We start from the raw sequence: 16800 nt of genomic DNA on the forward strand, positions 1-16800 counted from the left end.
GAAAAAAGTAACTAACAGGTATAGGTACATGGAAATGTTGTCATGATAGCAAACACTAGCTTCTTTAGACAGCTACATATCCCTGGAACTGAATCCAGGTTTCCATAATTTTAATGTTGGCATTTTTCCTCACATTGTCTGATAGGCCCCCTAATTTCTTTACTTCCAATTCTTTCCTTATTTTGATAAATTTTTGAGTGCATATTGAATTAAATTGGAAATCAATCAGCAGCATTTTGATTTCTTCAGTCTCCAAGCATTCAAATTTAGAAAAGTTCAGATTATCCAATTAAATCACATCTGGATGCATAGTAAATTTTAGTGTTCCCAACAACTCTCTCAACTGACAAAACCTGGATGAAAATTCTTCGATTGAAGAATGTGTTACAAAAAAAATTCCTCTGACTTTCTCTTGGTGTAAAATCGATAATAAATATTTTCGAATTTGGAAATACTTGTGTAGTTTTTGAAAACATCATAATTATTAAAACTTACGAATTGCCATCTAACACATCTTCAATTTTCTTTTCCATATTTTTCTACATATTATTCTTGTCATCAACTTCAATGCATGGACTGTTAAGCTGATTGTGTGATAATTCTAGCACTTGCCAGCTCTTCCAATCTTTGTAATTGAGTGGGTGAAGTTTTTCCAAAATTCAGGTGGTATATCGCCAGACTGATACTCCTACACGATAACGTGAAAAGTCTTTTTGTTACCATTTCCCCAATGATTTTAGAACTTCTGGTGGAATGTTATCTTTTCCTTCTGCCTTATTTGAGCTTAAGTCTTCAAATGCTTTTTAAAATTCTGATTCTAATACTGGATCCCCTATTTCTTCTACATCTAAACTACAATATGAAAAAAGAAAGAATGAAAAATAATCAGGAAAAATGTACAGGTTTTGCTTGTTCAGATTGTAGTTTTCATTCAAATTAAGTAAAATATTTACATGACAATTCATTAATACTAAATGCAATCTCATTAATTTAACAAATCATACTCGTATATTTCTTCACAATTTCACGGTAGAGTTTAAATAACACATCACTTGCATGACGGCATCTAAGAAGGCATTCTTGAAACTGCAGCTGACTGAAATGTCCTTCTGTGTGAGAAGCAACAACAGATTTCTTCTGACTCTCAAACACGAATGTTAACGATGCTTTACTGTCCTGAAATGTAAAAGACAATGTTGCTTACAATCGTAAAAATTAGAAAACTGTATTGACAATAATAATAATAATAATAATAATAATAATAATAATAATACAAACCTTTGATTGTAAATCTGATGGATCTAATATTATCTCATCTCTCTTATCTATCATACAATTCACTGCTGCTACTAAAAATCTCATTGCAATTCCACTGTTCATAAGAGCCAGACATGAAGCATTTATCGAACATGCAAGAAACTGCAAAACAATATGTTCTTAAAATTCCATCAAGCATATACGTAAGTTAAAAATGTTAATTTCAAAAGTAAACTGCAACATAACATTACCAAAAATCACAAAATTAACCCTGTTAGCTACAATTTCTGAATACTTATGTGAATGTAATAAGTCCTTATTGGCAATGTAAGAAGGTAATATTGGTTAGCTAAATCGTAACACAACGTGGTGCATCATTTCAAATAAGCCCACCTTCATAGTTGAGTGGTCAGCATAAATGACTGTTGTGCAGAGAACCTAGGATCTAGTTTGTCAAACATCCTCATCCACTTCTACATCTATACTCTGAAAACTAATGTGAAGTGGATGCCATATGGCACATCCCATTATGCCAGTAATTAGGGTTTTTCCCCATTCCATTCATGTATGGAGTGTGGAGAGAACGATTGCTTAAACACGCGTGTGTGTGTGTGTGTGTGTGTGTGTGTGTGTGTGTGGTGTAATTAAATTAATATTATCTTTGCAATCCCTACAGGAGCAATATGTATGGGGTTTTAGGTTGTTCCTAGAATCATCACTTTAAAAAGTTGGGTCTTGAAACTTTCTAAGTAGGTTTTCATGGAATAGCCTGCACCTATCTTCAAGTTCAGTTTCTTCAGTATTCTACCATGGGCCAAACAAACCTGTGGCCATTCATGCTGCCTCTCTCTGCGTACATTCAAATATCCCCTGATAGTCCTATTTGGTAAGGGTCCCACACCCCTGAGCAATATTCTGGGATTGGTCACACAAGTGATTTGTATGCAGTCTCCTATGCAGATTCACAGCATTTCTTCACTATTCTATCAATGAACTACAATCTGCCTTCTGCTTTACCTAAGGCACAGCCTATGTGATTGTTTCATTTCATAAACCTACAAATTGTTACACCCAGGTATTTGCATGTGTTGGAGGATTCCAACTGAGACTGACGGATCCTGTGATATTAGTATACTACATTTCTTTAAGTCCACACTTACATTTCTGAACATTTAAAGCAACTCTGAAAGCTTATGGAGATATAACTAAATATTTGTGCAGCTTTTTCTCAGACGGTACTTCACTGCAGATAACTGGGTCTTTTTCTACATTATGCTTATCCGTTACGGATATTTTAGAACCGTGGCTGTATATTGAATGTAAATAAGTTATATAGAACTGCAACCAGTCACTTTTTTAATAATAATGCTTTATTCCATGAACCAGTTTTCGAACCTTTTCAGGTTCATCTTCAGATGGTTTCGGGAGGATCCGGGAAGTTACATCATTACTGGTAGTAGCATAATGCTGTTTTCAGAATCTGTGATGGCTGCCATAGAGGACATCATTCAGTTCGACATGCTTTGTTACATGTGCACTCAGAACATGTTCTGAAACTACAACAAATGGATGTCAAGGATACTAGACAGTTCTTTTGTGGATACTTCTGCTATACTTCTTGTTGGCAGCTGTGATCTATGCTTTTTAGTAACTACTGGGCAAGGGTTTTTGTTTGACGGATCTTTCGTAGATTAAAGTTAAAAAAGGGGGCTAACTCAGGGGCAAATTCGGTATAGAATCAGACAGGGATTCCATCAGACCCTGGAGTTTCATTTAGTTTTAACAGTTTCAGCTGTTTCTCAACACCACTGAAGCGAACACTTAATTACATTCATCTTTTCAGTGGTACAAGCATTAAATTAGGGCAATACTCCCAGATTTACCTCTGAAAGAAACATTTGAAAATTTAGTTAAGAATTTCTACTATTGCTTTGCTGTCATCAGTTTCAGTTCCTGTCTCATTCGCTAGTGACTAGACACCAACACTGGTGCCACTAACGGCCTTTACACATTACAATAATTTCTTTAGTTTTTGTGAGAGTTATTCTGCTCCAGTAGTTATTGAAGATATCACACATTGCCCTCTTGACAGTCAAACAAATTTTGTTCAGCATTTATTGATCTATAGCCCTATGCTTTATTTTACACCTACTACGCAGTAGTCTGTTTCTTTACAAGTTTTTTTAAGGGCGCACAACGTCAACGGTCATTAGCGCCCAGACTACTTTAGGAATGCACCGCGAGTCACAAGTTTAAAACAGCAACGAAACGGAAAACACGATAAAAGACATACTGACAGGCATAGGATTGAAAAAGAAAACAGCAGAATCAAATGTCCTTTGAGAGGGTTGTCAAATTGATAAAATGAAGAACGCGAGCAGCTGCGCGTGGGTCATCCGCTAAAATGGCTTCTACAGTACATGGCAGGCCAATATCGAGACGCAGGGTGTTAAAATTCGGACACGACGTTAAAATGTGGCGGACCGTCAGCAATTGCCCACATGGGCAGAACGGCCCCGGCGCAGCCGTCAGCAGATGGCGATGGCTGAACCGGCAGTGGCCAATTCGCAACCGGGCCAAAACTACCTCCTCCCGCCGAGAAGGGCGTGAGGACGACGTCCAAGCCACGGGTAGAGCTTTCAAGGCCCGAAGCTTGTTATCTGGAAGTGCAGCCCAATCGGCATGCCACAGCGAGACAATGCACCGACAAATTACCCTGCTACAATCTGACGAAGGGACACAACAAGAAGCTGTCCGAGGCTGGAGGACCGCAGCCTTGGCAGCGGCATCTGCAGCTTCGTTCCCAGGGATACCGACATGGCCAGGAACCCACATAAAGCTAACCGGAGAACCGACGTCCACCAGCTGCTGAAGAGAGCGTTGGATCCGGTGCACGAAAGGGTGAACCGGGTACGGATCACCGAGGCTCTGGATAGCGCTCAGGGAATCGGAGCAGATGACATATGCAGAATGTCGGTGGCGGCAGATGTAAAGGACAGCCTGGTAGAGGGCAAAGAGCTCAGCTGTGAAGACCGAACAATGGCCATGGAGCCGATATTGGAAACTTTGTGCCCCGACAATAAAAGAACACCCGACCCCGTCATTGGTCTTAGAGCCATCTGTATAAATGAAGGTCATATTAATGAACTTCGAACGAAGTTCGACAAAACGGGAGTGGTAGACTGAATCGGGGGTAACCTCCTTCGGGAGCGAGCAGAGGTCAAGGTGGACGCGAACCTGAGCCTGGAGCCAAGGTGGCGTGTGGCTCTCGCCCACTCGAAAGGTGGCAGGGAGTGAAAAATGAAGGTGTTGAAGGAGGCGACGAAAGCGAACTCCAGGGGGTAGCAGGGCGGGGACATACAACCCGTATTGACTGTCGAGAGAGTCATCAAAAAAGGAACGATAAGATGGGTGGTCGGGCATTGCCAGTAGCCGACAGGCATACCGACAAAGCAGTATATCGCGCCGGTAGGTGAGTGGCAACTCACCAGCGTCAGCATGAAGACTCTCGACGGGACTAGTATAAAACGCTCCGATCGCAAGTCGTAAACCCCGATGTTGTGTGGAGTTGAGGCGGCGTAAGATGGATGGCCATGCAGAGGAGTATACGAAGCTCCCATAATCCAGCTTGGAGCGGACGATCGACCGATATAGGCGAAGTAGGACGGTTTGATCCGCTCCCCACGACATACCACTGAGAACACGGAGGACATTGAGAGAACGGGTACAACGGGCAGCCAAATAAGACACATGTGGAGACCAACTAAGTTTCCTGTCAAATGTAAGACCTAAAAATTTTGTTGTCTCCACAAATGGGAGAGCAACGGGACTGAGTCGTAAAGACGGTGGGAGAAATTCTTTGTAGCGCCAGAAGTTAATACAGACCGTCTTCTCGGCAGAAAAACGGAAGCAATTGGCGACACTCCACGAGTAAAGACGGTCAAGAGAACGCTGAAGACAGCGCTCCAGGAAACACGTACGCTGCGCGCTGCAATAGATGGTAAAATCGTCCACGAAAAGGGAGCCTGATACATCAGCTGGGAGGCAATCCATTATTGGATTGATCGCTATGATGAAGAGAGCGACGCTCAAAACTGAGCCCTGTGGCACCCCATTCTCCTGGCGAAAGGTGTCTGACAGGACAGAACCCACACGTACCCTGAACTGTCGATCCATTAAAAAGGAACGAATAAAAAGAGGGAGGTGACCGCGAAGGCCCCATGTATGCATGGTGCGGAGAATGCCCGCCCTCCAATAGGTGTCGTAAGCCTTCTCCAAATCAAAGAACACAGCCGCGGTTGGGCGCTTCCGCAAGAAGTTATTCAGAATGAAGGTCGACAAGGTAACCAGATGGTCAACAGCAGACCGGCGCCTACGAAATCCACATTGTACATTGGTAAGGAGGCGTCGAGACTCGAGCAGCCAAACCAATCTAGAGTTAACCATTCGCTCCATCACTTTACAGACACAGCTGGTAAGCGAGATGGGTCGATAACTGGAAGGCAAGTGCTTGTCCTTCCCCGGCTTAGGAATCGGGACAATAGACTCGCGCCAGCATGCGGGAACATGTCCCTCAATCCAGATGCGATTGTAAGTACGAAGAAGAAAACCTTTACCCGCAGGAGAAAGGTTCTTCAGCATCTGAATATGAATAGAATCAGGCCCTGGAGCGGAGGACCGTGATCGGCCAAGTGCGTTTTCGAGTTCCCGGATGGTGAATGGGGCATTATAACTTTCACGATTCGAGGAGCGGAAGTTAGGTGGCCTAGCCTCCTCTGCCTGTTTGCGGGGGAGGAAGGCAGGGTGGTAATGAGCGGAGCTCGAAACCTCTGCGAAAAAGCGGCCGAAGGCATTGGAGACAGCCTCAGGGGCCACAAGGACGTCATTCCCGACCGTCAAGCCAGAAACTGGTGAGTGGACCGTAGTGCCAGATAGCCGGCGCAGGCTACCCCAGACAACAGAAGAAGGAGTAAAACTGTTGAATGTGCTTGTGAAAGCAGCCCAGCTGGCTTTCTTGCTTTCTTTAATAATACGACGACACTGTGCACGTAATCGTTTATAATTGATACAATTCGCCACTGTAGGGTGGCAGTGAAAGGTGCGTAAAGCACGTCGACGAGCACGTAAAGCGTCTCTACATGCTGCGGTCCACCAGGGGACCGGTACGCGACGTGGAGAAGAAGTAGGGTGAGGGATGGAATATTCAGCAGCAGTGAGAATGACTTCCGTGAGGTGTGCGACCTGACCATCGCAGCTTGTGAATGTTTGATCCTGAAAGGTCGCCCTGGAAGAGAAGAGCCCCCAGTCTGCTTTGGAGATGTTCCAACGAGATGAGCACGGAGAGGGGGTATGCTGCAGGAGATGGATAACACACGGGAAGTGGTCGCTCGAATATGTATCAGAAAGTGCATACCACTCGAACCGGCGTGCAAGTTGGGGAGTACATATAGAGAGATCTAAATGGGAATAGGTGTGAGATGTGTCCGAAAGAAAAGTAGGGGCGCCAGTATTGAGGCAGACGAGATTGAGCTGGTTGAAAAGGTCTGCTAACAGGGAGCCCCTCGGGCAGGATGCTGGAGAGCCCCAAAGGGGATGGTGGGCATTGAAGTCGCCAGTTAACAAAAATGGTGCAGGTAGCTGAGCAATAAGTTGCATCATGTCTGCCCTGGTAACGGCAGACGACGATGGAGTGTAAACGGTACAAATGGAAAATGTAAAAGTGGGGAGAGTAATGCGGATGGCAACTGCCTGCAGGCCGGTGTGCAACGTGATGGGATCGTAGTAAATATCATCCCGGACCAGCAACATAACCCCTCCATGAGCTGGGATACCTACCACAGGGGGTAGGTCAAAACGCACAGAGGTGTAGTGTGCCAAGGCAATTTGATCGCAAGGGCGTAGCTTCGTTTCCTGGAGGGCGACGACGAGCGGACAGTGCAAGTGGAGCAGCAACGTCAAGTCCTCTCGGTTGGAGCGAATGCTGCGAATATTCCAGTGAATAAGTGCCATCGTAAGAAAAGAAAAAGGAAGATGAAAGAAGGGGTCACCTCGAAGGCCGCTGAGGGCTGGCTTCGACCGAGCACTGCCGCCGCTATCAGTAGGCGGACAGTCATTGTCCATTGGGTCTATAGGTTCATCGGCCATCTTGGAAAGATGGCCGGGAGGGGGAGCTTCCTCCGCCGGTGAAGAGCCAGATGTTCGGCCACCAGCGGTGCGGCCAGGCGAAACGGATGACGGCCTGGGGCGGCAACCGCTGGGTGGCGCAGGAGAAGAAATGCGCCGTGGCGGAGAAGGAGAACTGTGCTTCCTATTAGCCTTCTTGGAAGGTCGTTTGGTGGAAGTACCGGACGAAGGCTGGGAGGTCGAGGTACATAGGAAGTCTGCACGGGACGGTTCCTTCTTGAAGGCCCGTGCATCTGACTTCTGGGTCTTCGTCTTAGCAGAAGCTGATGAAGGGGCTGGTGGCTGTGGGGTGATGGGACGAAGAGGAGACGTCGACCGCGCGATCTTAGCACTGGCCGAACGGACGACCGTGGTGCTGAAGGTCAGGTCGCATGTCTGGGTTGCCACCTCCCTGGTAGTCCGAGGAGAGGCGAGGACAGTACTGTATTTCCCCGCTGGGAGCAGCGTGGGCTTCCTACTAGCCAATAGCTTGCGAGCAGCCGAGGTGGACACTTTCTCTTTGACCCGAATTTCTTGGATACAGCGTTCTTCCTTATAGACAGGACAGTCGCGGGAGGATGCAGCATGGTCACCCTGACAGTTCACACAACGAGGAGACGGAGGTGAACAGTCACCCTCATGGGCATCCCTGCCACAAGTGACACATTTAGCCGCATTGGAACAAGACTGGCGAGTGTGATTGAAACGCTGACACTGGTAGCAGCGTGTAGGTGTCGGGACATAGGGGCGAACAGAAATAACCTCGTAGCCCGCTTTGATGCGCGACGGCAGCTGAACACTATCGAAGGTCAAGAAAAGCGTCCGGGTCGGTACAAGGTCATTGTTGACCTTTTTCATGACCCTATGGACAGCCGTCACGCCCTGCTCAGCGAGGAAAGATTGAATCTCCTCGTCAGTCAAACCGTCGAGGGATCTAGTATAGACCACACCACGAGACGAATTCAAAGTTCGGTGAGCCTCCACCCGGACAGGGAATGTGTACAGGAGTGTGGCCCGAAGCAGTTTTTGTGCCTGAAAGGCGCTCTCAGTTTCGAGTAATAAGGTACCGTTACGCAACCTGGTACAGGATTTGACAGATCCGGCTATGGCATCGACGCCCTTCTGGATAACGAAAGGGTTGACAGAGGAAAAATCCTTTCCGTCCTCAGATCGAGAAACGACGAGGAACTGTGGGGCAGGCGGTAGTACTTTTGTCACTGGTAGCTGGTCACGTTTCCGTTTTTGGGCAGAAGTCGAGAGAGATGGAGTGAAATCCATTGCGGAGAAATCCCCCATGATTGCCAGCGTCTCCGATGGCGCGCTCCTTCCTTGTGGGGACCCTTTCAGAGGGCACTCCCGCCTTAGGTGAATGTTTACACCTCAGGTCACACCTCCCGAGAAACAGACGGAGGGACCAATCGGCATGGTCAGAAGGTATCAGCTCAGGCAATCACCCCTCCCCGGGCCTGGCCTTTACCAGGGGGTACGCGCGTGCCTTACATGCCTACCCAGGGCGGGGAATTACGCGTTACCCCGTCACCGGCTACGCGTGCGAACATGTGGGTCGGCCTTCAGGCGCGCACAGGGAGGAAGGAAGAAGAGGAAAAAGGAGAGAGAGAGAGAGAGAGAGAGAGAGAGAGAGAGGGAGAGAGGGAGAGAGGGAGAGAGGGAGAGAGGGAGAGAGGGAGAGAGAGAGGGAGGGAAGGAGGGAGGGAGAGAGGGAGGGAGGGAGAGAGGGAGGGAGGGAGAGAGGGAGGGAGGGAGAGAGGGAGGGAGGGAGGGAGGGAGAGAGGGAGGGAGGGAGAGAGGGAGGGAGGGAGAGAGGGAGGGAGGGAGGGAGAGAGAGGACAGTGTCTCAAACGCCGAGGCGGAGACCAGAGAAGGCAAGGAGAAGAAGGCAATGAGAAGGCAAGGAGAAGAAGGCAATGAAAAGGCAAGGAGAAGAAGGCAATGAGAAGGCAAGGAGATTATGCAGGGGAAAGAGTAAGGAAGACAGTGAGGTGGAGAAGAGCAAAGAAAGGAACCAACCAAAGGAAGGAAGAAACGAGAAGTGAAAAAGCAAAATAACCGCAAATAGAGGTCGTGGAACCGTCCGTCTCCGGACGCAGGCGCTAACTACCCCCTTGAGGGGGAGGGACTCCTTTTAGTCGCCTCTTACGACAGGCAGGAATACCTCGGGCCTATTCTTACCCCGGACCCGCAGGGGGGACAAGTTTCTTTAAAGTGATGTATACCAAAGAGGGTCCCTCCCATTGATTTGATTTGATTTTAACAGGAGAGCTAAAACAGCTTAGGTCTAACCCACCACTGCCCGCACCAAAACTAGGTTTATTGTGTGGTATCGCTCCCTGTATATCCAGTAAAGCCAACCAGTGCCCTTAAATAGTGCAAGGAGTCCCTCTACCAGTTTTTTGTTATACACAATTTCTTCAGGTCTAGTTGTCCCGAAGATTCTGTATCTTTTACTCTGCAATGCCATGCATTCAAAGATTAGGTGTGATGCAGTTTCTTCACCCTCATCACAGATCCTATATTTAGAGTCTTCTTCCATTATACCCATTGTGTGTAGGTGTTTTTTGAAGTTCCCATGGCCGGTCATCAGTCCAGTCATGAGTTTGATCTCTTTCCTGTTCAATCCCAGGATTACAGAACTTCTTTTAAAACATGACTTGGGCATAATTACCTTACCATGTTCTTGTTTATGGACCTTGGCCCAATATCCTATGTGCTGTTTCCTCAGCCAGTTCCATAGTTCTAATTTGATAATAGCCTTGGTGATTGTCAAGGCAGGTTCCAGTCCAATAAATGGAGTTGTTTCCCCCATCCTAGCCAATCTATCGGCTTGTTCATCGCCACAGATCCCTGAGTGGCCAGGGACCCACACTAGGTACACCCTATTGCTTCCCCCTAGCTCTACCAGAGCCCTGTGGCAATCTGCAACAATCTTAGATCTTGTTGCAGGAGCTGCCAATGATTTCAGGGCTGCCTGGCTGTCTGAATAGATGTAGATGCTACGACTGTAGCACCTAATCATATTCTCCTCCACAAATGCCCTGATTGCAGTAATTTCGGCTTGGAATATAGAGGCCAGTTTCCCTAGAGAGATGCTGCTCTCCAGTCTTGGCTGAACCCCGTACAACCCTGCCCCAACGCCTTGATCTGTTTTCGACCCATCGGTGAACCACACGATGTTCCCCGTACGGTGCCGAACTGTTTTCTTCCACTGCTCCCTACTTCCAATTATTATGTTGTAAGGCTGTCCCTCCTATAATGAACTGTTCTACTGGGTACATATCAATCCAGTGACATGTCAGTTAGTCTTTTTAACTTGAACCATAGTTCCTGAGATAAAAGTGTCAAGTTCCTCACTGAGATGTGACACAGCAGCTTCTTTATCTAGTTTGCTGAACATACAAATCTTTCGACATGTCATAGTTGCACTTTGTACTCTGGTAATAATTGCTGCTACAACTGCTTGTGATCACCGATACCAATTTCATTGAAGACATTCTCTAAGAGATCATCATGAGTTGGGTTCTGAACCATCTGGTCTAGATAATATTCAGAGAAGGTATTCAGTACTGTTCCACAGGATGTTTTGTCATGCTGTCCACTAACAAAATTTTAATTATCCAAATTAAAGGGGCCTCCAATGATTACAGGGCAACCGGGGAACTTATGTAAATGAAAACTGAGGTTTTTCTATCAGGTTTTTGGTTACATTAGGAAGTGAGTCTGGTGGCCTATAGAAAGATCCGAATATAAATTTATGTCAACCTGATATTGGGTTGTGCCCAAGCAATCTCACATGAAGTTTTAATTTCTGAATGGATATGAGTTTCTTGTCTATTTTGACAAATACATCCACCTCCATTTCCCATTAGCCTATCCTTTCAATATACACTTTTTCCCAACTTCAAGCTTTATCTAGTTTTCTGTACCAACTATTAGTAAGCTTCATTGCTTTTTAGGAGCTTTGCAAGCCCAGGCACTTTGTTGTAGATGCTCTGCCAATTCACTACTAAAACTGTAATATTGTCACCTGTGGGGAGCACATCTATGCATCCTGTACTGCTAATTCTAGGTCTCCTGCAGTTATGGTTTTCTGGACTGCATAGAGAGTCGCCTAATCTAAAAAAACACTTGTGTGCATCCCACAGTCAGTACCTCATAGCAGCCTCCAATGTGTAGTGTGCATCTGACTCTTTTAGGGGTACCTCGTAATTCTCAACTCTATGCCAAATGATACGAAGTCACAGCCCACCATGTGGGCCTTCCACTCGATTCAGAACCAGCAGGCTACAATCTGTAGAGTGTGAGCTTCATTGCAACTCCATGAAAAAGACTGATATTCTCAACCTTACATACCAGCTGCTCGAATGATCCAAGTTTACCTTGGAGCCCAAGTGAGAGGCACCGTCTGTCCAATGTGCACCATAATCTGCAACTAGTTACCTTGATGGGTGCTGGAATGGCCAACATGATGAATGAGGCCCCACGACATACACACTGAATGCACCTATTGTTCCTTCCCGTCCCTTGCCACAATTTCCCTACAGGATACCATTATTTGCCTTACATTTGCACTGCTGACGATTAACATACCCCTACCCATTTCTGTACGTATGCCCTTGACACGACATTTTTCAGTGGAAAACAGCATCTTGAACTTGTTGGTTAGGAGGATGGGTGTACACATTAAGATCTATCTAGTCCCTATCGCTCCTGTGTAGGACACCTTGACCCACTATTCACATGCCACTCGAACCCAAGTGGACAACTAAAGAGAGATCCTGTTGCATGTCTTGCAAAAGAGACAGTATCCACAGAAGAGGATAGTACATGAGGTACCTTTGTTGCCTCTGGTACATGATTTGGTAGCCTTCCTGACACATCGATTCACAGCAGCTTCCTATCACTATTCAATAGTCTGGTTGATTTCAAATGTTTACAAACAGCACCAAACTCACTCAGTGGCTGAGAACAGCATACACAATGGGGCTGCATTGTGCCTGGTGTAATATTTTACAGAACAGTGATTCTCTTCTCATTTATAGCTCTGATATGCTACTAATATTACCAGCAGGCTTTCAGAAGTGTAGTGAATAACAGCCAAAACAAGAAATCTACTACAGTAACAGGAAAATCTGGTACGAAATTTACTGTTTAGAAGAAATGTTTTTCAGGTTACGGTCACTAACAAATTCAACAACAGTGTTAATCTGTGATAATGTAGACAATTTACGCTCCTTGTAAAAGAGAAAACTAATATGTCACTAATCTGACATGTTAGTTACTTACACTAACTGTAAATCACAAATGTTGATACTATGAGGTAGGTTATGCATAATAACAAACCTTACAGCAGTGACCCCAAAGGTAGTGTCATAACTTTACAGTCCTTCATACTGACATAAAAAGATGCCTTAGGCAGCAGATGACAACAGATGGTTGACAATGGGCGGCTGCTATCATGTTTCTAACATTCCATCTTTTACAAGTTATCACCTTACTACGACATGTCAAGTTTCATATTATAAATAAATACACATGCAATTTTCCTTTCAGAAAGGATATTTAAAATAAGAATTCAGTACTCTGACTTTTTTTTTTTTCCGGCTGTCTATTCAAGTGTCCATGTCATCAAAAAGTCTCTGGCCATAAATTTTTTGTACCACTTAAAAATATCTGTGATAATCTTAATGTCAACTTCTTATTTTACTGAAGCTATTCAGTTACTTTGATACTGGCAGAGATTGCATAACTAAAGATACCATAAATAAAAATTGGCTCAGTAACAATTATGCTGAATGGCATACACACAGAAAAATTAATTTTAGTAGAGAATATATGGAAATAAAACTATTAGTAATACGGATATCAATATAATAGAGGGAAACATTCCACGTGGGAAAAATATATCTAAAAACAAAGATGATGTGACTTACCGAACGAAAGCGCTGGCAGGTCGATAGACACACAAACACAAACACACACACAAAATTCAAGCTTTCGCAACAAACTGTTGTCTCATCAGGAAAGAGGGGAAGGAGAGGGAAAGACGAAAGGATGTGGGTTTTAAGGGAGAGGGTAAGGAGTCATTCCAATCCCGGGAGCGGAAAGACTTACCTTAGGGGGAAAAAAGGACAGGTATACACTCGCACACACACACATATCCATCCACACATATACAGACACAAGCTTGTGTGGATGGATGTGTGTGTGTGTGTGTGTGTGTGTGTGTGTGTGTGTGTGTGTGTGTGCGAGTGTATACCTGTCCTTTTTTCCCCCTAAGGTAAGTCTGCATGATAATGTGGTGTCACCGCCAGACACCACACTTGCTAGGTGGTAGCTTAAATCGGCCGCGGTCCATTAGTACATGTCGGAACCGCGTGTCGCCACTGTCAGGATCGCAGACCGAGCGCCACCACACGGCAGGTCTCGAGAGACGTACTAGCACTCGCCCCAGTTGTACGACGACTTTGCTAGCGACTACACTGACGAAGCCTTTCTCTCATTTGCCGAGAGACAGTTAGAATAGCCTTCAGCTAAGTCCATGGCTACGACCTAGCAAGGCACCATTAGCCTTACATAGCTTGTATCTAAAGAGTCTCACTTGTCTAGTCAAGAGCGATGTACCACAAGGATGGATTAAAGTTAAGTATTCAAGGAGCTACGTACTTTTCTTTATAGCATTCATTACGTATCCTGTTTCAGACTTCACGCCATCCTTCGTGCGCTTATAGCGTGCATTTCAGCCCCCTCAAAAACACTGTGTCGGCACCTCTTGTCGACACAACAGATAATACTAGACACCCTGGGGTGTCAGGACATCCAGTTAGAAAAACTCTGGCCTGTGTGTTTAGACAGATGGTAAGCTCTTTTGCAAAACCCATGTACACATTCTTGTTCAAAAAATGAATGCTACTTTATATATCAGTAGGACAGCACTTGCAGTATGTGATTGTTCAACATGAAAATTAGTCCTCTTTGCTTACTTTCATTCACTTATGACATATAGCATTATGTTCTGGCGTAATTCTTTCCATTCACAAAGTGTATTTTTGGTTGAGAAGTGGGCGGTTCAAGCAATATGTGGTGTATGTTCATGACCTCTTGTCAATCCTTGTTCAGGAGTCTGAAAATTCTAAATGGGCCTCCAGTATGTATTTTCTTTCAGGTCATTTGCTGTTAATAATATGTGCTTATTCCCAAGAATTAACAGCTTTAACTTGCTTAATACTATATAGAAAACTAATTGGCATTTGGCTTTCACCTCCATAATTCTTGTGCAGAAATGTGTACAGTATTCTGCTGCATCCATTTTCAATAAGAATTAAAATATCTTAGCAATAGTCTTCACATTATCAAATCTAAATCTGATGAGGCCAAATAAGCAACAAATAAATTAAATAAGTAAACTGAAAAATTTGCTCATGGGTCCCCCCTCCTATTCTGTCAGGGAGCTCCTGAAAAAAATTTTAACAGGTTTTTGTGTTATACTGTCGATTATGCTAATATGTATTCAGCAGCTTGTTGTCTACACTACATTCATATATTTTTATTATTTATTATTAACGTTCCTGATGAACATCCTGTACAGACTTGTTCCATGACCATGGATTCATTTCGGTACTAAGGAACTAGACATGTAAATAAAATCGAATAAAAGACAAAAATAATCTGGAATAAGTATGCGATGCCAAAGCAGAAATGAGTATCTACCCACTGGATTATGATATCTTTCTATGAACGAAATTTAAGTACTGATCGGCCTGATTCATGATGTGTCACAAGTAAAGATAAGAGGGCAGCTTGGTTATCTGCCATTTCTCTACAAATCTTCCTTCTTGTGTGCATTTCCACAGTGATATGAGGTATCTGTTCTTCAAAGAGTATTACTCTGTCATGAATGGTTTTCCTCCAGATTGTGCAGTCAAAGACTGCATGTCTCCTAGTTGTCAATGATGATGATACACTGTGTCTGAGATGTGATACTTACCATGCCAACCTAACCACTAACTCGAACATGGAAAGGACAGATTGCTTGCTACTCACCATTCTCTATGTTGTGAGTAGCAATGTATCCTTTCCATATTATTATTATTTCAACCTGAAATTTTGCATGTTTGAAATCACTAACTTGGTTGGACGACAATGGAGACGGAAACAATGATGACCTAGAAGGAACATTCAGGCACTTGCTTCAAGTTATTTGGGTTCAGCATATAAAACTCAGAAGAGGATGGCTGCACTACGGATTTGAATTCTGCATCTCCTAAAAAGATCCTTGTGTCTGTACCAATCAGGATTTCAAAAACTTTTTTTTAAAAAAAGTATTGCAGTAGTGGTCTCAGGAGTGACAGAAACACACATTTATGGACTAAATTATAGAATTCACAGTCTCGACCACATCTATTTTATTTTATGTGAACAGATCAGTAGTTTTGCCTTAAAGAGTGACACAGTATGTGCTTGCAGGTGCTATTTTCATGAGGTCCTGAAAATGTGGAAACTACAAAAAGCAAGTGAAAACTAGAAACTATAAGCTACAATAACATAGCACACTTAACATAGCAAACATACTTAACATAGCAGTATTGAAACAGTACATAAGATGCAAATAATTATAATAAAATAATATAATGTTTACAAACACCAACAGTTTCATTTTAAGCCCAAAATTTTCATTCAAAATAAGTAGTGTAGTAACAGAAATCCATATCAGTTCCACATGACAAACTGTAGCAAAATATCAGCTGTACTGTAGGCAGCAGATAGATACATGAACAGCAGTATGCATACATTTAGCTAAAAACGTTATGAATGTAATGAGCATGAACCAAAACATGTAACCACTGCATGCAATGCAATCGTCTACCTGCTCTTCAACAGAAAATAAAAATGAATCCACTGGTGAGTGTGAAACTTCACTAAAATGTGTATGGTTGTGAAATGAGAAGAAAATTTTGTTTGTTCAAGGCAGAATTCCTTTTCAAAACCTATTTATGTGAAAGCAAACATAGAAATAATGTAGGCTATAACATCAAGGTGTGGTAGCCGCATTGTGTTTGCTTGTGAAGCACTTTGTCATCAGAGCTGAACTGTGCATGTTTCACATAGCACTGACAATTGAGGTTGGCAGCCTGAGCTCTGCACCACACTTCTGTGGTTATTCCAATGTATTCCACTGTGCATACTTTGTGATTTAATTCAACAGTTGCCTGGAAGCATAGGCTATGGGGTGTTCCTTCCCATCCATCACTTGTCTCAAAACATAGCAGAGGGCATGGTCACTCTAATCACAAGATAGGAAAAACTGTTTTTGATGGTCTGCAAAAATGAGAACAGCTTCTTGACAATCCGGAGCCCAGTTAAATT

At 44.1% G+C, this 16800-nt stretch overlaps 1 protein-coding gene across 2 annotated transcripts in view; it reads right to left on the reverse strand.

Moving 5' to 3' along the window:
* Positions 1 to 903: 903 nt before the first annotated feature.
* The window catches only part of LOC126198723 (exosome complex component RRP46), a 40368-nt gene continuing 24471 nt past the window's right edge, over positions 904 to 16800 (reverse strand). The window contains exons 4-5 of one of the 2 annotated variants that reach the window (XM_049935242.1): positions 1279 to 1419; positions 904 to 1176 (exon numbers count right to left, since the gene is read on the reverse strand). In XM_049935242.1, coding sequence (XP_049791199.1) covers positions 991 to 1176; positions 1279 to 1419 — 327 coding nt within the window. In that variant the 3' untranslated portion in view covers positions 904 to 990. The remainder of the gene's footprint in view (positions 1177 to 1278; positions 1420 to 16800) is intronic. The other variant, XM_049935243.1, reaches the window with a different exon arrangement.

Source organism: Schistocerca nitens, chromosome 8 (genome assembly GCF_023898315.1).
Source record: "Schistocerca nitens isolate TAMUIC-IGC-003100 chromosome 8, iqSchNite1.1, whole genome shotgun sequence".
In the NCBI taxonomy this organism is placed as follows: Eukaryota; Metazoa; Arthropoda; class Insecta; order Orthoptera; family Acrididae; genus Schistocerca; species Schistocerca nitens.